Source organism: Carcharodon carcharias, chromosome 5 (genome assembly GCF_017639515.1).
Source record: "Carcharodon carcharias isolate sCarCar2 chromosome 5, sCarCar2.pri, whole genome shotgun sequence".
NCBI lineage: Eukaryota > Metazoa > Chordata > Chondrichthyes > Lamniformes > Lamnidae > Carcharodon > Carcharodon carcharias.
Window position 1 is genome coordinate 109,432,546 of NC_054471.1, and position 27,816 is coordinate 109,460,361.

The following is a 27,816-nucleotide window of genomic DNA, read 5'->3' on the forward strand; positions in this document are numbered from 1 at the left end:
CAGGATTCTGGCCCGGCAACAGCGAAGGTAGGTTGTAGAGTTCTCAGGTTTGGAAGCTGCTGTTGAAGGAGCCTTGATGAGTTGCTCCAGTGCAACACACTGCTGCCACTGTGCGTTTGTGGTGCAGGGAATGAATGTCTGAGGTGGTGGATGGGGTGCCAAACACGCCTTGTCTTGGATGGTTTTTTAAAATTCTTTTGTGGGATGTGGGCATCGCCAGCATTTATTGCCCATTCCTAATTGCCCTCAAGAAGGTGGTGGTGAGCTGTTGTCTTGAACAGTTGCAGTCCATGTGGTGTAGATACACCCACAGTGCTGTGAGAAAGGGAATTCCAGGATTTTGACCTAGAGGTAGTGAAGGAACGGCGATATATTTCCAAGTCATAATGGTGAGTGGTGGTGTTCCCATGTGTCTTCCATTTCCCTCCTAGTTTTTGACAAGGTGTTTACTAAAACCCGCTTTCACAGCCATATCTCCTTTCTCAGTGACTGTCTCCGTCTCCGACTTACCCCACGTGGATTTCAACTGAAATTCCACCCCTCATGTTTCGAACCCACCCAGGATTACAGGTATCTCCGGGACATAAAACGTTTCTCGGACTGCTGTTCCCGTCACATTCTGAAATCCACACTCAGTGCCATGCGCCGCCATATGAACACACTCGACCTCTCCCTCCAGCAGCACCGCCGTACCCTTTTTCAAAGCTGCGCGTGCCCCCAGTTTCATTTTATCCTTCGGCTCATCCGACGCCTCAACAAGAAACTTTTTCTCTTTCTCTCAAGTGCTAAGGAACGCAAGCTCCAACAACTCATCGACACCAACACCCATCTAGGACCCTCCACCCCTGCCTGTCCCTCCGTCCCCACCCTTTCTTCCAATCCCAACCCCAGCCGTGTATTCACTATACCCCCTGACCTTCCCCTCTCCGATGCTGAACGTTCAGTGCTCAGCAAAGGACTTAGTTTCATACCCTTACGCCCTCACCTCAATGAATTTCGGGCTCGGCATGATACTGAACTCTTCTTCCGCCGTCTTCGTCTCCGGGCTCACTTCTTTGGGCAGGAGTCCTCTCCCAGTTCAACGGATCCTTTTACCCATCTCCAATATTCTCCCTCCACCTGGACCCCTCCCTCTGGATTCTTACCTTCTCTCGATCTTTTCATTGAGAACTGTCGGCGCGACATTAGTCGTCTCAATTTCTCTGCTCCTCTCACCCATTCTAACCTGTCTCTCTCTGAACTTACTGCACTCCATTCTCTCAGGGCCAACCCTGACATTGTCATCAAACATGCTGACAAGGGTGGTGCTGTTGTTGTCTGGCGCACTGACCTCTACCTCGCGGAGGCTGAGCGTCAACTCGCAGACACTTCCTCCTACCTCTCCCTGGACCATGACCCCACCACTGAACATCAAGCCATTGTTTCCAGGACTGTCACTGACCTCATCTCCTCTGGGGATCTCCCTCCCACAGCTTCCAACCTGATAGTCGCCCAACCTCGGACGGCCCGCTTCTATCTCCTACCCAAAATCCACAAACAGAACTGCCCCGGTAGACCGATCGTCTCAGCTTGCTCCTGCCCCACAGAACTCATTTCTCGTTATCTTGACTCCCTTCTCTCTCCCCTTGTCCAGTCCCTTCCCACCTACATCCGTGATTCCTCTGACACCTTACGTCACATCAACAATTTCCAGTTCCCTGGCCCCAACCGCTTCCTCTTCACCATGGACGTCCAATCCCTCTACACCTCCATCCCCCACCAGGATGGTCTGAGGGCCCTTAGCTTCTTCCTCGAACAGAGGCCCGAACAATCCCCATCCACCACTACTCTCCTCCGTCTGGCTGAACTTGTTCTCACGCTGAACAATTTCTCCTTCAACTCCTCTCACTTCCTCCAAATAAAAGGTGTGGCTATGGGTACCCGCATGGGCCCCAGCTATGCCTGTCTCTTTATGGGGTATGTGGAACATTCCTTGTTGCAGTCCTACTGCGGCCCCCTTCCACAACTCTTTCTCCGGTACATCGATGATTACTTCGGTGCCGCTTCATGCTCTCGTTAGGACTTGGAAAAATTTATTAATTTTGCTTCCAATCTCCACCCCTCCATCATTTTCACGTGGTCCATCTCTGACACTTCCCTTCCCTTCCTTGACCTCTCAGTCTCAATCTCTGGTGATAGACTGTCCACCAATATCCATTACAAACCCACCGACTCCCACAGCTGTCTCGACTACAGCTCCTCACACCCCGCTTCCTGTAAGGACTCCATCCCATTCTCTCAGTTCCTTCGCCTCCGTCGCATCTGTTCCGATGATGCTACATTCAAAAACAGTTCCTCTGACATGTCCTCCTTCTTCCTTAACCGAGGTTTTCCACCCACGGTCGTTGACAGGGCCCTCAACCGTGTCCGGCCCATCTCCCGCGCATCCGCCCTCACGTCTTCTCCTCCCTCCCAGAAACATGATAGGGTCCCCCTTGTCCTCACTTATCACCCCACCAGCCTCCGCATTCAAAGGATCATCCTCCGCCATTTCCGCCAACTCCAGCATGATGCCACCACCAAACACATCTTCCCTTCACCCCCCTTATCGGCATTCCGTAGGGATCGCTCCCTCCGGGACACCCTGGTCCACTCCTCCATCACCCCCTACTCCTCAACCCCCTGCTATGGCACCACCCCATGCCCACGCAAAAGATGCAACACCTGCCCCTTCACTTCCTCTCTCCTCACCGTCCAAGGACCCAAACACTCCTTTCAAGTGAAGCAGCATTTCACTTGCATTTCCCCCAACTTAGTCTACTGCATTCGTTGCTCCCAATGTGGTCTCCTCTACATTGGAGAGACCAAACGTAAACTGGGCGACCGCTTTGCAGAACACCTGCGGTCTGTCCGCAAGAACGACCCAAACCTCCCTGTCGCTTGCCATTTTAACACTCCACCCTGCTCTCTTGCCCACATGTCTGTCCTTGGCTTGCTGCATTGTTCCAGTGAAGCCCAACGCAAACTGGAGGAACAACACCTCATCTTCCGACTAGGCACTTTACAGCCATCCGGACTGAATATTGAATTCAACAACTTTAGGTCGTGAGCGGCCTCCCCCATCCCCACCCCCTTTCTGTTTCCCCCTTCCCTTTTTTTCCCCAATAAATTATAAAGATTTTCCTTTTCCCACCTATTTCCATTATAAAAAAATTTTAAAAAACCCCCACTAGAGCTATACCTTGAGTGCCCTACCATCCATTCTTAATTAGCACATTCGTTTAGATAATATCACCAACTTTAACTTTAACACCTATGTGTTCTATTGTACTATTGTCGTTGACATCTTTTGATGATCTACTTCTATCACTGCTTGTTTGTCCCTACAACCACACCACCACCCCCCACCTCTCTGTCTCTCTATCTCTCCGCCCCCCACACACACACTTTAAACCAGCTTATATTTCAACTCTTTCTTGGACTCGAACTCAAGTTCTGTCGAAGGGTCATGAGGACTCGAAACGTCAACTCTTTTCTTCTCCGCCGATGCTGCCAGACCTGCTGAGTTTTTCCAGGTAATTCTGTTTTTGTTTTGGATTTCCAGCATCCGCAGTTTTTTTGTTTTTATGTCTTCGGCCCTTGTCCTTTGAGAGATGGTGGAGGTTGTGGGTTTGGAAGGTGGTGTTGAACAAGCCTTGGTGAGTTGCTCCAGTGCGTCTTCTAGATGGTACACACTGCAGTAATCTGTTTTGGTGGTGGACAGGGTGCCAGTCAAGTGGGCTGCTTTGTCCTGGATGATGTCGAGCTTCTTGAGTGGTGTTGGAGCTGCAGTCATCCAGACAAGTGGAGAGTATTCCATCACATTGCTGACTTGTGCATTGTAGATGGTGGACAGGCTTTAGGGAGTCGGAAGTGAGTTACTTTCCACAGAATTTCCAGCCTCTGACCTGCTCGTGCAGCCACAGTATTTATATGCCTGGTCTAGTTCAGTTTCTGATCAATGGTAACCCCACAGGATGTGGATAGCGAGGAATTCAGCAATGGTAATGCCATTGATAGTCAGGGAGAGATGGGTGGATTCACTCTTGTTGGTGATGGTTATTGCCAGGCAATTGTGTGGCAGTAATGTTATTTGCCACTAATCAGCCCAATCCTGAATGTTGTCCAGGTCTTGCTGCACATGGGCATGCACTGCTCCAGTATCTGAGGAATCGTGAATGGTGCTGAACATCGTGTAATCAATGGTGAGCATCCCCAGTTCTGACCTTATGATGGAAGGAAGGTCATTGATGAAGAAGCTGAAGATGGTTGGGCCTAGGACACTACCCTGATGAACTCCTGCAGTGATGTCCTGGAGCTGAGATGATTGATCTCTAACGACCACAACTGTCTTCCTTTGTGCTCAGTATGATTCCAACCAGCGGAAAGTTTTCCTCCTGACTCCCATCAACTTCAATTTTGCTAGGGCTCTTTGATGCCACATTCGGTCAAATGCTGCCTTGACGTTAAGGGCACTCACTTTGGACTCACCCATCATTGAGGATGAGGATGTTTGTTGAGCCTCCTACTCCAGTTAGTTGTTTAATTGTCCACCGTTATTTTCAGCTGAATATTGCAGGACTGCAGAACAGTTAGCATGGTGGTAATGCATCACAACATGATGAAGATGGGACTTCGTCTCCACAAGGACTTATATGGTGGTCACTCCTGCCAGTACTTCCATGAACAGATGTATCTGCAACAGGTAGGTTGGTGAGGATGAGTTCAAAGTAGGTTTTTCCCTCTTGTTGATTCCCTCACTACCTGCCGCAGACCCAGACTAGCAGCATTGTCCTTTAGGGCTCAGTCAGTAGTGGTGCTACTTAGCCTGTCTTGGTGATAGACATTGAAGTCCCCCATCCAGAGTATGTCCTGTGGCCTTCCTCATTGCTTCCTCCAATTTTTTTATTCATTCATGGGATGTGGGTGTCACTGGCTAGGCCAGCATTCATTGCCCATCCCTAATTGCCCTTGTTAAAAGGTATTTAAGAGTCAACCACATTGCTGTGCATCTGGAGTCACATGTAGGCCAGACTAGGTAAAGATGGCAGATTTCCTTCCCCAAGGGACATTAGTGAACTGGATAGGTTTTTATGACAATTAGCAATGGTTTTGTGGTCATTATCAGACTTTTAATTCTAGATTTTTATTGAATTCAAATTTCACCATTTGCCGTGGTGGGATTCAACCACCTTGGGTCTCTAGAATACTAGTCCAGTATTGATAATGCCACCACGTCACTGCCTCCCCAATTAGTGTTCAACATGGAGTTCTGACTCATAGCTGAGGCGGGACAGTAGATAGTAATCACTTGGAGATTTCCTTGCCCCTATGTTTGACCTGATTTCATGAGACTTCATGGGGTCTGTAGTCAATGTTGAGATCCCCAGGGCAACTCTCTCCTGATTGTTTAGCCGCCTCTTATGGGTCTGTAGTGCCATGGGGACAGGACGTACCCAGGGATGGTGGTAACTGGGATATTGTAAGGTATGGTTTGGTGAGTATGACTATGTCATGCTGTTGCTTCTCTAGTCTGTGGGACAGCTCTTCCAATTTTTGCATAAGTCCCCAGATGTTACTAAGGAGGAGTTTGCAGACCATTGTTGTTTCTGGTGCCTAGATCGATGCTGGGTGATTCTTTCTAAATTCCTTGCAGACTTTGTAGTGGACTGTTGTAACTGAGGGGCTTGCTCGGCTATTTCATATGTAGGCCAAATCAGTAAGGAGAGCAGATTTCCTTTCCTAAAGATGGGTTTTTATGACAGTTGACAATGGTTTCATGATCTGCATTACTGAGATTAGTTTTTAATTCCAGATTTTACTAATTGAACTTGAATTCTACCAGTTGCTGTGATGGGATTTGAACCCATATCTACAGAACTTTAACCTGGATTACTAGTTCAGTGATGGTACCACTTTGCCACAGCTTCCTCAGAGTTGTGCTCTCTAATCACTGGGAGATGTTACTGCATGTTCTTGATCTTCAGTTGGTAGACAGATAACTCTAAAACTATATATATCTCAGACTTAAAATTGCAAATAGAGTTTATTGAGCAAATTTAAACAAACAGTTGAAGTGAATAGCAATGTTCCCTTTGAGCTGTGTAGGTGTGCGCCTGCGTGAGAGGGCGAGTGTGCACCTGCTCTCCCGCTTCATAATACTAAGCACTTAATATTGCTGCCTTTACTATCTCATAATCTGCAGATTTTTTCTCTGATAAACTAGCATGCACATTCATTGCTGTACCTGACAAAAGACTCTGTAGCATAATACTCCAAGCACCTCTTGGCCAATTCAATTTCATAGCTATCTTTTCAAATGAGGTGAAATATCTTTCAACTCCATCCTCTGTAAATTTAGGCACCAACCGAAGATTTTTAGTTAAATTCCTCAAAGGAATCAGTCACCATCTGAATCGCTATCTATCCTTTCATCCTTTATTCTAAGTTTCCCTTTAAACAATTCATATTACCTGGCTTCTTTCTCTCTCTGAAGCTCTGTCTCTTTCCTTCTATTTCCTCAAATATTAAGCTTTTGCATTTCTATCTCTTATAATTGCTTATTTTCCCTTTCTGCTCTTTTTCCATTAAACTGTCTTTTTTTCAAGTTTTGTCATTTCCCTATCTTCCAATTCAAGCTTTTGCCTATCTCTATTCTTTCAATATCAAGCTGCTTCATTTGCAACTGAAGTATATCTCTCTCCCTAGTGTGTGTTCCCGCTCTCCCTCCCACCCCTGCTCTCCCCCAGCCCCCGCACCGCCCTCACTGTGAGTCTCCCAGCAGCAATCATGGGAAACAGTCCGTGATTGGAAGAACAGCTCCTTGCAGAATTTTTCACTTCATTTGCCTTTGTTTTGAACACCTGACCCTGCAGGCTCGGTAGAGAGACATGTCGGGCTGGGACAACCTTGCTCTGTTAGAGGCATCCTATACAATTAAACAAAACTGTCAGTTAAATTAAGGTTCACAAGTAGCAGGACTATCTCCCAAAAAACTGTTCACACACCTTCAGATTGCAGCAGAGGTTTCAGGTTGGTCACTAGGGTCCCATCAAGACAGGCATCACAGTCAGTGAACAACATTAAATGAATAACACTAAATATGAACTGATTGCAACAACTGCCTGCATTTTTATCATGCCTTTTAACATAAACAGACTTGAAGCACCAAATGGTCTACTCTTGAGCCTATGTTCCAATGTTCTTTTTGTGACTCCCATATGTAGTTTTGTCTAATTGCACCTCACTGAAGAGCTTGGGGAGTTTTTTTTTGTTATTTATAGGGTGCATTTTGACCTTTCTAGCGTATTACCTTAACTTTATTGGGAATGAAAAATATACAACCGCTAACTATACTTGTTTTTCAGCCCTCTTCTGGGCAATGGAAAATATTAAAAGATGAGACAGAGGTAGTGGTGTTAATGGAGTTTATGGGGCCAAGAGAATTAAAGGCAGAGCTACCAATGGCACAGCAGGGTGCACATGAGACTGTAATTGGAGCAATGGAAAATTTTGGGGCATTGTGGAGCCGGAGGAGCTTACAGAAATAGAGAAGAGTGACACAATGGAAGGATTTGAATATGAGGATATGGAAATTAGATTGAAGGTATTGGCAGGGACTGGGAACCAATGTAGGTGAGTGAAGACAGAGATGATGGATGATTGAGATTTAGTGCAGTGTGGAAAATGAGCAGTAGATTCTGGATGAGCTGAATTTTAGAGGCTGGAGAATGGGAGGCCTATGAGAAGAGTATTGGAATAGTTGAGGCTAGAGATAATGGGCAATTGAGGTTTGCAGTGGCAGGGTACTGAGTTGAGCAATGTAATAGAATGGAAGTAGGTGATCTTAATCAGGGAAAGGATAGAAGCTCAGCCCACTGTGAAATAGGGCACCAAAGCAAAAGTCAATTGAACTTGAGACTGTGGCCAGGCAGGAGTGATTGGATCAGTGACAAGGATACGCTTTGGTTCAGCTTGAGACAATGGCCAGAGAAGGGAATGAATTGGTGGCTAGAATGAGGGCTGATGACAATGGCTTTGTATTTAACTGGCGGCAATTATGACTCATCCAACACTGGATTTTGGATAAGCAATCAGTCCACACAGATGCAGTGCAAGAGCTTAAGAGAAGCAGTGGATAAGGGGAGATGTTACGAACAAAAATTTGGAAACTAATCCCAAGTTTGATGATGTGATAGCAAGTAAATGAGGAAGAGGAGAGGCACAAGGATAGATCCTTGTGGAGAGGGGGAAGCTTTCATAGGTAATGTTGGAAAAGTGGGACGAGAAAAAAAGTGGGAGATGTCAATGTATAAATAAACTCACTGCATGGCAATCAACTTGTTAAAGACAATTGCTAGTTAAACAGATGATGGGCATGATTATCCCATCTAAACAGAATAAAAAGATGCAGCTGGAACATTTTGTGTGGAAGCTACTTGGAAGTCAGTAGTACTGGGGAGCTGCCTTGAAAATAAACCAGCTTGAACCAACGGACCAGCCTGGATTAACCCTTCCACCACAATCTCTTAATGTGAGTAACAGGAGACACTCTTGGGTATTACTAGATAGACAAGTGTTGAACAAGTGAGCTAGATAGTGATGGAGAGGTACAGCTGATGGATATTATCTAATTATTTCTCTTGTAGGTGTACTGCGAAACTTGCACTGGGCCAAAAATAACTTGTTTTGAGGACTTTTTTGTGTTCTCAAGATTAATAATGCTGTCAGATAAAGTACAGTTCCATTTTTAATTTCCAGTATTGGCATCAAGCACTTCCAAATCTAGACTGGAGTTTGATATAAGTAGATCCAGTTAAATATTTCATCTGATATCATTTTTTGATCTCATCATGTCCTTTATTCAGTCCCTGCAAACCAGCAGTGTTGAGCCTAATAATAAACAGTTTGCTTGATCAGATTTTAAACACCTGGCACTACAGATAACAAAGCAAGCCAAATAAATTGTATACAATCTTTACACTTGCATTTATAAATGGTCTTTATATAAGCTTAATACTACAGCAAATAATGAAGAAATATTTCTGATCATGTTGTTTTTATTTTGTTTTATATTGGAATTTTTCTGTATGGTGCCTTGAAGTAAGCAGTTAAGTGGCCCAAATAAGTTTGGATGTTCTTGATTTCCCTCACTGTCATTCTGCAAAAAGTTTTTACATGTTATACCACAGCTAATTTTGCTTTTGGGTTAGATTTTGTTCAACTTTATCTTATGTCTCTGGCTAAATGGAATTTAACATTGCACTCAGTACAGCCATTTCAAAAAGGCCATAAGTGTCCACAATATCTGTTTACCACACCTGGAAGCTTGTAAGATCTGCATGACTTGCTCCCAAATGGGAATAAAGGGGAAAACTCTCTGCTAGTTGGAGTCATACCTAGCACAAAGGAAGATGGTTGTGGTTGTTGGAGGTCAGTCATCTCTGCTCCAGAACATCACTGCAGGAGTTCCTCAGGGTAGTGTCCTCGGCCCAACCATCTTCAGCTGCTTCATCAATGACCTTCCTTCCACCATAAGGTCAGAAGTGGGGATGTTTGCTTCGCTTTTGATTAAACAATGTTCAGCACCATTCGTGACTCCTCAGATACTGAATCAGTCCATGCCCAAATGCAGCAAGACCTGGACAATATCTAGGCTTGGGCTGACAAGTGGCAAGTAACATTCGCGCCACACAAGTGTCAGGCAATGACCATCTCCAACAAGAGAGAATCCAACCAATGCCCCTTGATGTTCAATGACATTACCATCACTGAATCCCCCACTATCAACATCTTGGGGGTTACCATGGACCAGAAGCCAAACTGGGCTAGCCATATAAAAACTGTGGCTACAAGAGCGGGTCAGAGGCTAGGAATTCTGTGACAAGTAACTTACCTCCTGACTCCCCAAAGCCTGTCCACCATCTACAAGACAAAAGTCAGGAGTGTGATGGAATACTACCACTTGCCTGGATGAATGCAGCTCAATGAAGAAGCTTGACACTGTCCAGGAAAAAGCAGCCTGCTTGATTGGCACCACATCCACAAACATCACTCCCTCCTCCACTGACGCACAGTAGCAGCAGTGTGTACCATCCACAAGATGCACTGCAGGAATTCACCAAGGCTCCTTAGATAGCACCTTCCAAACCCACAACCACTCATCTATAAGGACAAGGGCAGATAGATGGGAACACCACCACCTGGAAGTTCCTCTGCAAATCACTCAGCACCCTGACTTACTTGGAAATATGTCACCATTCCCTCACTGTTGCTGGGTCAAAGTCCTGGAACTCCCTCCCTAACAGCACTGTGGGTAAACCTGCAGCGGTTCAAGAAGGCAGCTCACCACCATCTTCTCAAGGGCAACTAGGGATGGGCAATAAATGCTGGCCCAGCCAGCGAAGCTCATATCCCGTGAATGAATTTTTAAAAAATGCTTGAGGCAATATTATGGTCGTCACAAGAAGAGCCAGCCCAGTGGGTAATCTGGCTCTACTGGATTGTTTCTGCCAAAAGCCCACTCAGCAAAGTAGACTGTTGAGCATTCCAGTGACGAACTGAGATGTTTGCTCTACAATTTGATTTGATAATGGTGTCAACAGATTTAACCTGTTACGTGTCATCTTTATGCAATAGCAGGCTGTTATTTATGTCTTGGAATTCTGAGCTCAGTCTGTTGCTCGGAAATATTGCTATGTGATCACACTTGCCTGCATGTTTTGATCTTCCCCCAGGAACTTTAAGTTGTATTTTTGCAGATGCACTTGATACGTAGAAGCAAATGGTACAGCAAAAATGTCGGGCTTTCCTTGGTATATGCTCTCTGAGATAGATCTACATCTGCTAGCCACGTTTATCTAATTTATTTATGGGCCTGTGGAGAAGCCACTTTGAGGGTTCTTTGACATCCTGGGGTCTTTGACCTTATTTTCTCCAAGTTCGGATTTTGAAAGCAGTATGTGAAATGAGTTGCATTTTTGTGATGAACTGAGAGCTAATCACCACAATTGTGTAGGATCAGGTCATCCAAAAGGAATTGTCCTTTTTTCCTATGAGTTAGACTTACGCCTCCAATTATTTGGTGTACTAGCTTTTAAGATTCTTAGAGCAGCTGAGATTAACATAATGCTAGCTGTTGTATCCAGGTAGCCAGTTCCCATCAAGTAGGAACATGCAGGTTCTGTTAAGTGGTTTTGCAATCCTCAAAAAAATAGTTTTGCTGTGGATTCAAAACTTTTGAACAAATTTCCTCATGTCATTCAAACAATTTCTTCAGGTGTTTGTCAGTGTGCCTATTTTTATGTCAAGGTTGCAATCTTGTCAGGATTTCTCACATTTTGTTTCAAGGATTACAGGCACCAACATAGAGTACTCCCTTTTGGCTTCTGTTCAACACACATAATTTACAAGATGTATATCCATCATCCAATGTGAGGCAGTCTAAGATGGATTTAAAATGCATGTATGTAAACTCATGTAAATAAGGGTGTGAGCTGCAGGCACAATTTACCTCACAGGATAATGATATAGTGCCAATAACAGAGACCTGTCTCAAAGAAGGGAAAATTGAGTACTTATTATTCCTGGCTTCAAGGTATTGGGGAAAGTTGGGAATGAAAAAATGGAGGAGGGGTGAGTGACATGGAATGGCATAAGGATGCACTGGAGAAGGATGGTGTCTTTGACACCAACTACATGATCTATTTGATTTGAATTGGGAACAATAGGGGAGCTATTACACTACTGGCTGGATACTTATAGGCCACAAAGTAGTGGGAAGGATACAGGAAAACAAGTTTCTAAGCAAATTACAGAAATTTACAAACTATAGAATAGTGACAATTGGAGAAATTAAATTATCCAAGTAAAGACTGGGATATTAACAGTGTAAGGGGAATACAGGGGGAAGAATTCCTGAAATGAGCCCAAGGCACTTTGTTGATCAGTGTCCAACCCAAAGAGGAAGGAAGCTGTGTCAGATCAAATTCTGGGAAACAAAATGAGCCGGTGGGGCATGTTTCAGCAGGATAGAATTTGGGTTTAGAGTAGTTATAGAAAAGGACAAGGTATAATGAAGTGTAAAAAAAAAACTTAACTTGAGGAAGACTGACTTCAGTGAATTGAAAAATACTCCAGGTGGATTGGACTCAGAAATTGGCAGTCAAAATAGTAATTGAAAAATGGCAAGTCTTTGAAGAGCTGTTGGTACAGTGTAGCCACGTTTCCATCGGGAGGAAAGGGCTTCTAAAGCTTCATGAATGAATAAAGATGCAGAGGCTAACTTGAGGCAGAAGAAGGCTTACGATGATTATAAATTCATAATAACAGTGGCTAATGGAGAATATGAATATATAAAGTACGGAGGAAATCTTGAATTGGGGGCAAAGAAGAATGAGACTAGATTAGCGGCTAACATAAAAGGGAACTCAAAATTCTATGAACACCTAAATAGTAAAAGGGTAGTTAAAGGAGGGTGGGACCAAAGAGGAGCTTTCTTCTGGAGGCAGTATCGCTGAACTACTGAATGAGTAATTTTGTATCTGTCTTTACTAGAGAATAAGGTGATGCCAATGTAGCATAAAAGGAGAGGGCAGTAATAATATTGGATAGGATCAAGACCGCAGGCACTTAATGGTTGCTGGTCTTCCAAGTAGGAAAGTCACCAAGTCCAAATGGATGCATCCTAGATGACTGAAGGAAATGAGGATGGAATTGTGGAGGTAGTGGCCACGATCTTCAAATCTTCCTTGGATAGGGGGATTATGCCAGAAGACTGGAGGATTGCAAATGTTATATCCCTTTTTTTCAAAAAAGAGAGAAACCCAGCAATTAGAGGCCAGTCAGCTGAATGTCAGTGGTGGGGAAAAAAGAGGCCATAATCCAGTACAAAATTAGTTGACATTTTGAAAGCACAGGCTGATAAATGGAAGTCAGCATGGATTTGTCAAAGGCAAATTGTGTTTGACTATCTTCATAGAAACCATAGCATAATTGAAATTTACAGCATGGAAAAAGGCCAGTCATTTCAGCCCATTGTGTCCATGTGGGCTGACAAATCACCATCCAGCCTCATCCCACTTTCCATCTCTTGGTCAGTAGCTTTGTAAGTTACAGCACTCAAGTGCGTATCCAAGTTCTTATGTTGTGAAGGCTGCTATCTCTAGATCCTTTTTCAGGCAGTGAGTTCCAGATCCCCAGCAGCCGCTGAGTGGAAAAAAAATTCCCCTCTTAGGTGTCTTGCCTTAAATCTATGTCCCCTGATTATGAACCTCTTAAACAAGGGGAATTTGGCTTTCCTATCCACTATATTTAGACACCTGATAATTTTACACACCAATTAGGTATCCCCTATAATGTGCTGACCAGACCTGCAAACAGTACTCCAGCTGTAGCATCGCTAGAGTTTTGTACAGTTTCAACATAACCTCCCAGCTCTTGTATTCTATGACTCAACTTATAAGGCAAATATCCCACATGTATTTTTGACCACCTTATCCACCTGTCCAGCCGCCTTCAAGGATCTCTGGAAATGTGCTCCAAGGTCCTTCTGTTCCTCTACACTTCTCAGTATCCTACCATTTAATGTGTATCCTTTTGCATTGTTAGTTTTTCCAAATGCATTACCTCACACTTTTCTGGATGAACTCCATTTGTCACTGCTCTGACCTCCTGACTAGTCCATTAACATTTTCCTGCAGTCGACAGTTCTCTTCATTATCCACCAATGCCCATTTTTTTGTATTGGCTGCAAACTTTTTAATCATACCCTTATATTCAAGTCCAAATCATTGAAATATACTGCAATAAGCAATGGAACTTGTACTGAGCCCTGTGCAACCCCATTGGAAGCAGACTTTCCAGCCAAAAAAACTCCAATCAACCATTTTCCCCCTGCTTTCTTCCTCTGAACCAATTTTTTGATCCAACTTGCTACTTTGCCTTGGATCCCATCACTTTTACTTTCGTATGTGATATGATCTTATCTAAAGCTTTGCCAAAATCCAAATAGATAATGACCCTTGTTGTTATCACCTCAAAATCAAACATGTTATAGTCAGATACAACCTTGCCTTAACAAATCTCTGCTGTCTTTGATTGGGCTTGATTGAGTTATTTGAACTAAAGGAGAGGATTGATGAGGGTAGTGGGGTTGATAATTTTGCTGAACTCTACAGTTTGCAAGAAGCTTGTATTTTTGAGAGCTCTCCTAGCCCAAGGGAAAATAAGGTAATTCTAGAAAGTTGGGGCGGGGGGGGTGGGTGGCGGTGATGTGCAGTGAGTGTAATTGGATTTCCTGGCTGTTGAGGTCATTTCCGAGAAGTGACGAGGTTGTAATGGAAATGAAAGCTCGGTAACCAAACAAAGGCAAATAGAAGCTAATTGGGGGTATCATCCTTCAGCCTGTTGTTCTGAAGAACCCGCAAAGAACTCCAGGCATTCAGGAGGAGCAAGAAGAGCTCTCTGAGACAAGTCTGTTTTTCTGTTCAGAAAAAGAGGACAGATGGGAGCTCTTGGTGAAGCAATGTACCAGCTAGCTAAAAGGGACTGAAACCTAAAGCTGTATAAGAAGCTCAGGTATACTAATGAGCTGAGTGTTTGTTCCAGCGGTGACCAGACCACAAACCAGGATGATGTTGGTTGAAAAGGAACTCTGGAAAGCCACACCATCAGGACTATCATGATCCGAGGAAGAGAGGGTTTGTCAAAGTGCACCTTGTTGATGTCAGTTATATCTGGGGAACTGTGATGGAATAAACCTGTTGGTAAAAGTAACTTGGAGGTCAAATCCAGTGAGTGGGAAAAGTAAAGAGACCCTATGTTCAGAAGGCATAGTTTAAAGAATTTTGAGACTGCACATAGCATCACTTCCAGCATAAATGTGGCACTAAGACATTTGTGAGAGTTATCTTTGTTGTATCCACTATTTAAAATGAACTAACAAGGAAATACCTTTATCGGTGAATGCATGCTTAACTTGATTGGTTAACGCGTGCTTAACTTTGTTGATTTTGTTTGATTTGTTACAACAAAAGTTTTAAAGTGAAATCTTGTTCATCAGTTTTTTTCCATTGGGGTTGTTTGGGCGTTCGCCTCTTAAGGTTATTATGACCAGAACTATCTTTTTCTAATCAGTGGTTTCTCTTGCAACAATCTGCTCCAGAACTTGGGTCAGGAGCTCTAACTTGAGAGAGTAGTTTTGGTTTAACTGACTTTATGCAGAAGGTGGTGAATAAATGGAGTGGATTGTTCGATGTGGAAGCAGCTATAAAACTTTGTCTGCAAAGGTGAACATTACGTATTGCTCATCCATGAGCAGCTTTGATTGCTGACATCCATTCGAGATTGTCAAAGCTTGCAGTTCTGGCCGCACGAGAATGTTTTTCAGTGTGGCACTAGGTATATATTTTGAATAATGCTGAGCTCATAGGTATATATGTTGAATAATACTGAGCTCAATCTCCAGTCAGAAGGTGCTTCAAGTTGGCTGTTTGTGGAGTGTATTCAGCACTCCTTCCTCAATGAAGCCATAATTCAAACTGTTGATTTTTTTTTAAAGTGTGCCCTGGGAGAGAATCAGATCCTTAGAATATTGAAAAGTGGCCAGGTGGAACTTAGTGTGTACCAACATTAATTGCATATGCAAAATTATCAACAGGCACAAGTAGCAAAGTTGTGTAATTTAGATCCTGTACTGCTTCAGCAAGACAGCTGGCAGATTTCAAGTGATTGTGTTGCAATAATTAATATCTATGTTAAAAGAAAAATATGCTTATCATGATCTCCGGGAGTCACAAAACACCTTTTATAGCCAATTAAGTACAACTGAAGTGTAGCCACTATTATAATGAACAACGGTATGGAGCGGCCCTATGCATTGCACAGAAAATAGAAAAATAGACACTATCTGAATCATGTATTTTTCAAATAAGACTGAAGATGGACGTAAATTTTCATAGAGAAACATGACCAAAAATCCAAAAGTAAAGTTGGTAGATAAGTGCATGCCCTACATGTAATTTTAATATTTAGATATATTTATTGTAGAGCCAGATTTTTTTGTTTGAAACATGCTAAGCCTTAAATCTTGCTGCCAAATATTATGACCAACTGTAAGAAATGACCTGTCTAGTTGAGATTAAATAGAACTTTACAGCATTGCCTCTTGAGACATCTAGCTTCATATTCACCGATCCTTTCTATTCCAGAGTTCAAGAAAAGCTGTTTGCTATGAATGTGTAGTCCTTCATGACACAAAGCACTGCACTTTTATTGTTCAGCACTCATGGTGTTGTATATGATGAATGTGAAAGAGTTAATTTTACTGGGAATAATCTCCTAATGGGGGAAACATTAACCACTTTTATATTAAACTTTAGGTACGCCATAACAGTCTGGTATTTTGATGCAGATGAGCGAACACGAGCTAAAGACAAATATTCAACAGGTAAATTGGCCTCTTTACTGTATTTAAATTAACTTTGATACCATCCAGAAATTAAATGTAAGTAGTCAAAAGTATTTTACTAGCCACATCATAAATTGTAATTTATTGCCAACAGAAGATGGTACCAGCATTTCTCTCTCAAATAATTACTTTAATAGTTATTCTTTAAAAACTCAGACAAGTAGCTATTTTAAATAGCTAAATCTTATGATGATAGACATGGACATTTACTGCTGCCAAGCTCAGATACTGAAAGCCCGTAGATTGTAGAAGGAAAGGAAGATGGTGTGAAGCTAAGAGTTCTAAAGTTTCAAGAATTAGACTGACGAGAATCTGTAACAATAGGTGATCTTTAAGGAAAAGATGCTTCAGATACAATCTAGGTACAGTCCAATAAGGACAGAAGGTGAGGGAGCCAAAAACAAGGCTCCTTGGATGAAGGCACATGGTTCAAGAAAGGGTGTAAGGACAGTGTTAGCAATTGCAGGTCAGTTGCTTTAACATCAGTGATGGGTAATCCAAAATCAGTGGAAAAAATCATTTGTAAAATGCAGATCTTGCTTGACTCATAAAATTTTTTGAAGTAACAGTGAAGGTGGATGTTGCCTATATAGATTTTTTAAAAGTGTACCACATAAAAAAGCTGTTTTTAAAAAAAAAACTGAGGCTTATGGAATAGGAGATCAGCTTTCAGTTGGATAAAAAAAATTGGCTTGAGGACAGAAAACAGTGAATCGTGGTAATCATGGACTGAAGTGGGTAGAGAGTGATGCTCCCCAAGGGGAATGACTTGGACCTTGGAATACAGAGTAAAATTTCTAAATTTACAGATGATACCAAACTTGGCATGGCAAACATTGAGAATGATATGAATTGCCTGCAGCAGTACATAGGGTGGCAGAAGGAATTAAATAGAGTATTTTGGCAGAAGGTATACGGAGAGAAATATAGATTTAATAGCAGAATTCTAAGTATGCAGGGACCTTGAGGGGTGCATGTCAATAGATCTTTTAAAATGGCAGGACATATAGAGTGGTTAGCAAAGATTAGGAGATCTTAGACTTTGTAATTTGAGGCACTGAGAACAAAAACAGGGCGGTTATGTTGTACCTGTATAAAGCTTTGGTTAGGCCAACTAAAGTATCGTGTCCAGTTCTGGTCGTCACACTTTAGGGAAGATGTAAGGTTCTTTAGAGGGTGGGGTGCAGAGGAGATTTACTTGAATGACTCTAGGATTTTTGGGGGGGGGTGGGGTGTTAATTACAAGGTTAGGTTGGAAAAGCTGAGGTGGTTGTTGTTGAAGCAAAGAAGATTGATAATGGGTGTACAAGATTATTACAGGCTTGGATAAGGTAGACAAGGAAAAAGTCTTCTCACTAGCTGATAATAGAACTAGGACACAAATTTAAGATTTTAGGCAAGATATACAGGGGGAATGTGAGGAAGAATTTTTTTTACGCAGTCATTGGTAATGATCTGGAACTCGCTGCCCACGAGGAAGGTGGAAACAGAAATAATTAATGAGTTCAAAAGGAAATTGGATGAGCACTTGAAGAAAATAAACTTGCTGGACTACTTTGATTAAGTGGGGGTAATGGGACTGACTGGATTGCGCCATGAGCTGGCAGGGACTTGATGGGCTAATTGGCCGCCCCCTGTATTGTATATGAGTTACTGAGAGATGATACAATTTTAAACTGTAGGAGGAGCGTGTTATGCTGAGAATATAGAGACAGGCAAGGTTGTGATAATGAGGGGGTGGTTGGAAGACAGAGGTGAAGGAAGGATTGAATAACCACATTTGTGATGCTAAGGTGCTCTACACAAAAGGCCTACTCCAAGGCTGTCTCCATTAGTTTTCAAGCATGAAGCTCAAAGGGAGCACCATAGGTTTAAAAACATCTGTATGATGCAGCATTTTATTGTAATTAAGGCTAACTGCATTGCTTTGCAGAATAGGTAGATTCAGAATATACATGAGTTTTTTTTTGCTTAAAATTCTAATTTATAACAGTCAGGTGGCTACAGAATATGATTTTTGCAAAAATGTTGACAGGAAAGTTGGAGATATGCATTGATAAGTACTTGAAGGAGAATGGAATTGAAGGTTACGTTGATGGGCAAGATGAGGATAGGCAGGAGGAGGCTCATATGGAGTATAAACACCTGTTTACCGCAGTTGGCCGAAGGGCCTGTTTCTCTGCTGTATGTTCTATATAATGCAATTTCATTTTTCTGCTCTGAGAGAACCTTTACATACAGTCTAGCTGATATCCTTCATAAAAGCTAAAGTTCTGTGAATGAAAACAGAAAATATTGGATGCATAGCAGGTCAGTTAGCTTCTGTAAAGAAAATATCAGGTACTGACATTTCATAATTAATACTCCAGTTAATACAGTATTGGAATTGAAGATTGAAAGACAAGCATTTCAGTAAGGTTGGACAATATACAGGGAAAAATGGCGATTGGATGAGAGCCAGTTGATATACCAGTCGCAGAGAGAGAGAGCCTGGTTCAATGGCTTGCAAATGAGATACAAGTTCATATATGGGATATATGAAGCATTAGTGAGATAATAGAGACAGGAATAAAGATAAATACCGAGACGTATTAGCTGTGGCCCAATTGGTAGCACTCTCACCTCTGAGTCACAAGGTTCTGCGTTCAAGTCTGACTCCATGGCTTTAGCACAAAAATCACTCCTGAGGGAGTGCTGTACTGTCAGAGGTACTATCTTTCAGATGAGACAATATACCGAGGCCCCATCTGCCTGCTTGGGTTGATGTCAAAGATCTCATAGTACGATTTTGAAGAAGGGCAGGGGAGTCATCCTTGGTGTTTTAGCTGATATTTATTCCTCAATCAACACTAGGGGGTTAGGTCTGTGTGAGTCTGTACCTTTTTTCTTTTCACAGGATAGGTGCAGATACCATGTTTTTGCTTAAATTTTCTGTTTTATTTTCAGATCTGCTGAATCCTTGGCTTGTTTGCTTGTTGCATTATTTTTCCTTATTGTTCATACTTTACTTTTTGTGGATCTCTACTAAGTCTTTAAATCCTCTATCTGCAGTCTTTAGAAAGAAAGACTTTCACTCATAGAATGTTATTTACAACCACCAGACATCTCAAAGTGCTTTTACAGTTAATGCAGTACTTTTTGTAGTGTAGTTACTGTTGTAATGTAGGAAATGCAGCAGCCAATATGTGCACAGCAAACACCCACAAACAAAATATTAATGACCAGATAATCTGTGATTTTGATGAATAAATATCAGCTAAAACACCAAGGATGACTCCCCTGCCCTTCTTCAAAATCGTACTATGAGATCTTTGACATCAACCCAAGCAGGCAGATGGGGCCTCGGTTTATTGTCTCATCTGAAAGATAGTACCTCTGACAGTGCAGCACTCCCTCAGGAGAGCTGTTAATCCCCATCTTATTATAACCTGTCTTTTTTTAAAAGATGGTAACTGGCCTGCTATGTACATTGAACATTTTCAGTCCTCATCTTCGATTTCTAGCATTTGCAATTAATGCCACTGCTTTTTAAAAGTCAAAGATTATTTGAATCACAAAATAAGTTTGTTTAGTCATCTTGAGGTTTAGTCATCCTGAGGTTTAAATTGTATGATGCTACAAGTTAATATAGAACAAAAACCAGCTCCACCAAAATTGCCAATTTAAATCCATGTTTTTAGGCTACTAAAATGGATGAGCAAGTTTCATGTAATTCACTAATAGCATAAGAAATAGGAGCAGGAAGAAGCCATTTGGTCCCCTGCCTCAGTTCAGCATACAGAGAGAACTGAATTAAAAATAAATTTGCAGAATCACAGAATTGTTACAACACAGGAGGCCATTCGGCCTATCGTGTCTACACCAACTTTCCGAATGAGCTTCGTGCCATTCTTCTGCCTTCTCCCATTAACCCTGTACATTCTTCCTTTTCAGATAACAATCTAATTCCCTTTTGAATGCCTCAATTGAACCTGCCTCTACCACACTCTGTGCATTCCTGGCCTTGCACCTCTTCAACCCTCTCTGTTACGTTTTCAAAAAACTCCAGCAAATTAGTTAAACATGTTTTTCCCTTAAGAAATCAATGCTGTCTTTCCTTAATTAATCTGCATTTGTCCATTTCACTTTCCCATATTTCAAGGTAAATCTGTATTGTACCCAGAAAATGAACAAAGAATCTTCAGTTTATATTTGCAGCTGGTTTTATACTGTGCTCCTTGTACTTGGGAGGTGGCAGAATAACATTACACTTGGATCTAAATCAATCAGGTGTTGATTTTATTTACCAATAGGGGAGCCCGTCCCTTTCCATTGAATATAACAAATTAAATTGTAAGTTGCAAAACATGGTAAACTTAATATTTTAGCACTTAATATTTTATGAAGAGGACGATCATGCTCAATAACCTGGATCTATGTGTGAGCTTAATTAGATGCAAGAAATTATTAAAAATTGGGTTCTGCTGCTGTTTGCCAGAGTGATTAAATGCATCAAATGCATTTCCATTGATATACCTGAAACACCCCAGGTCTGTTTTAATTGAATGACTACTTTGTTTTTCTTTCCCCCAAATGTTTTGTAAACAGAAAGCACAAGAGGGTAAGTTCTGTGAGGCAAGACTTCTGGTGTGGTGGGAGTGCAATGAAAGAAACAAATAGGATGGTTAGCATTCCTGATTAATGGCAATCCTGATTTTTCAGTCATTGAATGACCAGTGCAAGGACACTGAACTCAATACCCAATTTTCTGATCTGTGTTCCTGTAATGCAATGCTATGAGAGAGTCTTAACTCTCAAAATCTGCTCTCATAGGTTTAAAAAAAAGCAGGATTTTCTCATTCCCATGTAGAAATTAAGTTGTGGCGAATGTTCCTTCCAGGAAGTCCAACTTAAAAAAAAGGCAGGGTAAAATGTTATATTTCTTACTGGCTGCAATTGAGATTGTAATTGTAATAAAATAATTCATTTGGTGACTTGTGTGTCTGTTGGAAAAGAACTTGTGGACTTGCATCTTTTTCCAGCTGATCATTGAGCAGTTCTGCAAGACCAAGGCCATCATCTGCTTCTACCTGAATGTGGAAGTGGTGTTGTGGGCAACAGTGGATTCAAGTGCAGGGGAGAAAATAGATCTATTTATGTAAATCATACATGCCCCTTGTGTGCTTTGCAATATTCTACTGTGGTACAAATATTAATTTTATTTTGTTTTACTTCATTGTGGCTGTAGGTGAAAAGGGAGTAAAAGTTGAATTAAATAAACCTTCAGAACACAGTTTGAAAGAAGCTTGACACTTCCTTCTTTTCCACTGAGTTATACGATTTATCAAAGCAAAGAACTGCGGATGCTGGAAATCCAAAACAAAAACAGAAACAGAAATACCTGGAAAAACTCAGCAGGTCTGGCAGCATCGGCGGAGAAGAGGACATTTTGAGTCCTCATGACCCTTCAACAGAACTAAGTAAAAATAGGAAAGGGGTGAAATATAAGCTGGTTTAAGGGGGGAGGGGGGGTGGTGTTGGGACAAGCAGCCAGTAATAGGTGGAGATAACCAAAAGATGCCACAGCCAAAATGACAGAGGTGTTGAAGGTGGTGATATCTAAAGGAATGTGCTAATTAAGAGTAGAAAGCAGGACAGACAAGGTACAGATAGCACTAGTAGGGGTGGGGTGAAGGAATACTAAAAGGACTAAAAGGTAGAGATAACCAATGGGTGGAAATACATTAAAAATAATGGAAATAGGGAAAAGAAAAATCTATATAAATTATTGGAAAAAAACAAAAAGGAGGGGGAAGAAACAGAAAGGGGGTGGGGATGGAATTCAAGATCTAAAATTGTTGAACTCAATATTCAGTCCTGAAGGCTATAAAGTGCCTAGTCGGAAGATGAGGTGCTGTTCCTCCAGTTTGCGTTGAGCTTCACTGGAACAATGCAGCAAGCGGCTCTCTGCTTCTTCCTCGAACAGAGGCCCAAACAATCCCCCATCCACCATTACTCCTCCGTCTGGCTGAACTTGTTCTCACACTGAACAATTTCTCCTTTAACTCCTCTCTCTTCCTCCAAATAAAAGGTGTGGCTATGGGTACCTGCATGGGCCCCAGTTATGCCTGTCTCTTTATGGGGTATGTAGAACATTCCTTGTTCCAATCCCACTCCGGCCCCCTCCCACAACTCTTTCTCCGGTACATCGATGATTACTTCGGTGCTGCTTCATGCTCTCGTCTGGACCTGGAAAAATTTATTAATTTTGCTTCCAATTTCCACCCCTCCATCGTTTTCACGTGCTCCATCTCTGACACTTCCCTTCCTTGACCTCTCTGTTTCAATTTCTGGTGATAGACTGTCCACCAATATCCATTACAAGTCTACCGACTCCCACAGCTACCTTGACTATAGCTCCTCACACCCCGCTTCCTGTAAGGACTCCATCCCATTCTCTCAATTCCTTTGCCTCCGTCGCATCTGTTCTGATGATGCCACTTTCAAAAACAGTTCCTCTGACATGTCCGATTTTTCCTTAACCGAGGTTTTCCACTCACGGTCGTTGACAGGGCCCTCAACCGTGTCAGGCCCATCTCCTGCACATCCGCCCTCACACCTTCTCCTCCCTCCCAGAAACATGATAGGGCCCCCCTTGTCCTCTTTTATCACCCCACCAGCTTCCGCATTCAAAGGATCATCCTCCGCCATTTCCGCCAACTCCAGCTTGATGCCACCACCAAACACATCTTCCCATCAACCCCCCCCCCCCCACCGGCGGCATTTCGTAGGGATCATTCCCTCCGTGACACCCTGGTCCACTCCTCCATCACCCCCTACTCCTCAACCCCCTCCCACAGCACCTTCCCATGCAACTGCAGAAGATGCAACACCTGCCCCTTCACTTCCTCTCTCCTCACCGTCCAAGGGCCCAAACACTCGTTTCAAGTGAAGCAGCATTTCACTTGCATTTCCCTCAACATAGTCTACTGCATTCGTTGCTCCCAATGCGGTTTCCTCTACATTGGAGAGACCAAACACAGTCTGGGTGACCACTTTGCAGAACACCTTCGGTCTGTCCGCAAGCATTACCCAGACCTCCTTGTCGCTTGCCATTTCAATACTGCACCCTGCTCTCATGCCCACATGTCCGTCCTTGGCTTGCTGCATTGTTCCAGCGAAGCTAACGCAAACTGGAGGAACAGCACCTCATCTTCCGACTAGGCACTTTACAGCCTTCCGGACTGAATATTGAGTTCAACAATTTTTAGATCGTGAACTCTCCTCCATCCCCACCCCCTTTCCATTTCTTCCCCCTCTTTGTTTTTTTTCCAATAATTTACATAGATTTTTCTTTTCCCACCTATTTCCATTATTTTTAAATGTATTTCCACCTATTGTTTATCTCTACCTTTTAGCCCTTTTAGTATTCCTTCACTCCACCCCTACTAGATCTATCTGTACCTTGTCTGTCCTGCTTTCTACTCTTAATTAGCACATTCCTTTAGATAATATCACCACCTTCAACACCTCTTTGTCCTTTTGTCTGTGACATCTTTTGGTTATCTCCACCCATTACTGGCTGCTTGTCCCAACAACACCACCATCCCCACCTTAAACCAGCTTATATTTCACCCCTTTCCTACTTTTACTTAGTTCTGTTGAAAGGTCATGAGGAGTCGAAACATCAGCTGTGCTCTTCTCCGCCGATGCTGCCAGACCTGCTGAGTTTTTCCAGGTATTTCTGTTTCTGTTTTGTATAAGATTTATCTCATGAATGTCACCGTGAGTGGATGAAGAATACAACATCTGCTATTCGTGATTAAAGATGGGAATTCGACAACAAAGTCGCTTTCAAAACTGGACCTTGAATTCTGAGGCTTTGCACTGTATTAACTATCTTTTGGATGTACTCGTTTCAAGGGAAGAATGTCATGATTAAAGCAGTAATGGAAATTCCCAAGCTGGAATGGACCTGAGGCACAGAGGTGCCTGGAATTGTTTAAATGCTCTTAATTTGTCTATTATATTTTATCTGCTAGTCATAGACTGCAGTTTCTTTTTTTGATTATTGGAATTTGGGATAATTTGAATAAAATTCATGGTGGGGTTAGAACAAGAAAACAAGTATTGATATCCATGAGGAAAGTATTGATTTTTCTACCTGAGTTCATCGGTATGGCAATTTAATTCACTGGAGAGAAAACACAAGCATTTTAGATTTACATGCAATGTATTTAGTACTCAACTTTAGCAGCAGCCATTTGCCACCAGCTGTGAAGAAAAATAACGACTAATCCTCCAGTTGTGAGCAATAAAAACAATCACTCTATTTGACCTCTCTTCTGTTTTTCCCTTGTCTTATTCTATTCCTTGATCATCTTCCATATAATTGTGTATTTTTTAAAGCTCCTTGTAATTTTGCAATTCTTTTTAAACCATCAGTAGTGCCTCCAGTGTTCATTGCAATGAATTTGTTGCAACTATAGCTCATCTGCCACTGGAAAAGCTTACTACCAGACCAATGTTGTGGTTTTGGATGAAACACACAGTATTGGAGAGAGAGACTGTTTAAGATTTTATTCCTAAGTGGCAGTTTGAGGCATCTGAAACTATTTGCTATATAGAGATTGTTCTAAAAATAGTTGTAAAACATTTTTGAACATGTCAGCCAGTGTCTAGAATATTTACATAATCTTAAAATCAAGATGTCAAACACTTGAAGAATGCTGATCTGTTTTTATCTTGTATACTTCCTCAAACTGAGGTTTTGAAGCCGTGTTTCATTACATCAGTGACAATAGCCTCCTTGTTTCCTCCAATCATTCTAAAGTTTCTTATTTGAATGAAAAATAAATTAATGAACCAATTTTACATAGTTGCATTTTTGATTCTAATTATTCCTTCCTCATGGCGTTCAGTTTGGGTACTTTTCTGTTTGAAGTTGCATCTACAATGTATTCAGCATTTAGATAAATCAATACTATGGTGTTTTGATACCTTTTCCATGTGGTAAACACCTGCCTGTTTTCTTTCTCTGACAGTATATTTTAAAGCCGTATGACATGAGAGTTGCATAGCAAAGAGGTCTACAGCATGCACATAAAATAGAGTTGCTATTTACTATTTTTTAAACATTATAAAATAAGTGTTAATTATGAAATAAACTGCCAGCTTGTACAAGTTGCAAAAATTAAATCCATTGTTGTTTAAAATGAGTGTGATTTCCTTGACTATATCAACATTTTTTTGAAACACAGTTGATCTGAGCGTAATGTGATAGTATAATGTGACTAACTTACTGATTATATCAGAAATGTCATCTTGATTTTTAAGAATTAATGCCTATTTAACATGAGAAAGAGAACATTGGAAAGTGATTAAGTGAGACTAATTTATTTCACCAGTAACATGGCCCAAAAGTATCAGTGGAAGTCGAGTATTTTTTGCTGACTTCTCATTGAAGGAAAGACCTTGATTCTTTTATTAAAAAATTCATTCACAGGATGGTGGGCATCATTGACAGCCAATATTTATTGTTGATCCCCAGTTCCCCTTGTGGTGGTGAGCTGCCTTCTGGAAGCACTGCAGTTTATATAGTTAAGGTACTCCCACGTTTCTATTTCAGGTTGGGAGTTTCAGCAACCATGAAGGAATGACAATACATGTTCAACATGTGATAATGTATAACTTAGGAACACTACCATCAATTCCTCTTCTATGTCCTTCTAGCTGTTGGAGACTACAGGCTTTGGATATGGTGCCAAAGAAGCTTTGGCAACTTGCATCCTATAAGCAATGCACACAACAACCTCATTTCATTAGTGGTAGAGGGAGTAAAATTTAATCTGGTGACAATGAGTGCTTGGTGTGAATATTTTGATGAGCTCTGAAACAAACAGGACTTTGATCCATTGGTTACATCTGATGCAAATTATTTACTCCACTTACAAAAATATATCGAACATAAGGATCCAATTTTTGAAAATAAAAACAAAAATGCCTGGAAAAACTCAGGTCTGCCTGCATCTGCAGAGAGGAATACAGTTGATGTTTCAAGTCCGTATGACTCTTCATCTGCAGTATTTTGCTTTTATTTTTGTAAAATGTTTTGAGTCGTTGTACAATGCCAAATGCATAGATTTTTTTTCACATTATCATATATTTAAAATAGATTTGTAGCTTGAATTCCCCAAGTAGTAGTGATATCCTTCTACAGTAATTTTAGCATCTGGTATGCATTTTTAGTCGAATTTCTAAAACACCACATATTGTTACTCTTGAATAACTGTGAATATTCTCCAATAATGAAAAATTGAATAAAACTAACAAATAGATCTGGTGTAATGTCTACACCAATTGTGTAGATGTTAGAAGCTAAATAATTTCTTGGAAACTGTTTTAATGAGAAAACTTAGTGTACATAATTGAAACAATGAGTCACACAAGCAGGATTCTGCTATTCAATTAAACATTTATGTATGAAGAATTGAATTGAAAAGAGAGACTGAATTGGGATTAGAATTAAATAAAATCATTATGGCACCATTCGGCCATTCGAGTCTGTGCATTCTAAGAGAACAACCCTAGCTTCCCCACACTCTCCTCTACACCCTCTCCAAGGCCTTGACATCCTTCTTAAAGTGTGGTAACCAGACGTGGACATGGTATTCCAGCTAGGGCACAATCAAATTGGGCTAGTAGGAACATAGGAATTGCTATACAAGAAAAAAATTATGATCGACTGATCTTGCGTTCTTTCATCTTGGTAGTCACATGATACAATGATAATATTATGACAATCAATCTGTAAAGTCTATTAAAAAAAACAGATACGAGGCGAGGAAAACCCCTAGTGATAGAAAGCTTAGGAAACCAGAGGTCCAAAGTCACCTCTTCCTCCTAAATATGGATCACGTCATATCTCAGATTACTCATATAGTGGATCTCAATGTTTTTTGAAAGAAATCTATTGAATTTGCATTTGAATGAATCAGTACTAACTTCTCCCACCATCTCCCTTGGCAAACTTGCCCCCAGATTGAATGTTTGCTCATTGAGTTTACCCTTCAAGCTCAGGTCTTGTGTTCTGGTTTTGTGTTTCTGGACAAGGTGATATAGTTTGTTATGGTCGACATTATCCAGTCACTTTGGAATCCTAAAAACAGCAAACATATCACCTCTCAACTATCTCTTTGCCAGGGAGAATAAACCCAAATTACATCATCACTCATCATCCTATCCCCTCAGTTATTGTGTATAATCAATTGAGTTTCCTGTTTTATAAAAACTTGCATTTATAAAGCACCTTCAATGCAGTAAAATATTCCAAGATGTTTCAACAGAAGTAT

The 27,816-nt window shown here is 41.5% G+C and overlaps 1 protein-coding gene across 3 annotated transcripts in view; it reads left to right on the top strand.

The window, feature by feature from the left end:
- egln1a (egl-9 family hypoxia-inducible factor 1a) overlaps positions 1 to 21,864 on the top strand; it is a 99,785-nt gene extending 77,921 nt beyond the window's left edge. For all 3 annotated transcript variants that reach the window (XM_041188629.1, XM_041188630.1, XM_041188632.1), the window contains 2 exons: positions 16,398 to 16,465; positions 21,714 to 21,864. In XM_041188629.1, coding sequence (XP_041044563.1) covers positions 16,398 to 16,465; positions 21,714 to 21,775 — 130 coding nt within the window. In that variant the 3' untranslated portion in view covers positions 21,776 to 21,864. The remainder of the gene's footprint in view (positions 1 to 16,397; positions 16,466 to 21,713) is intronic.
- The last annotated feature ends 5,952 nt before the right edge of the window (positions 21,865 to 27,816 follow it).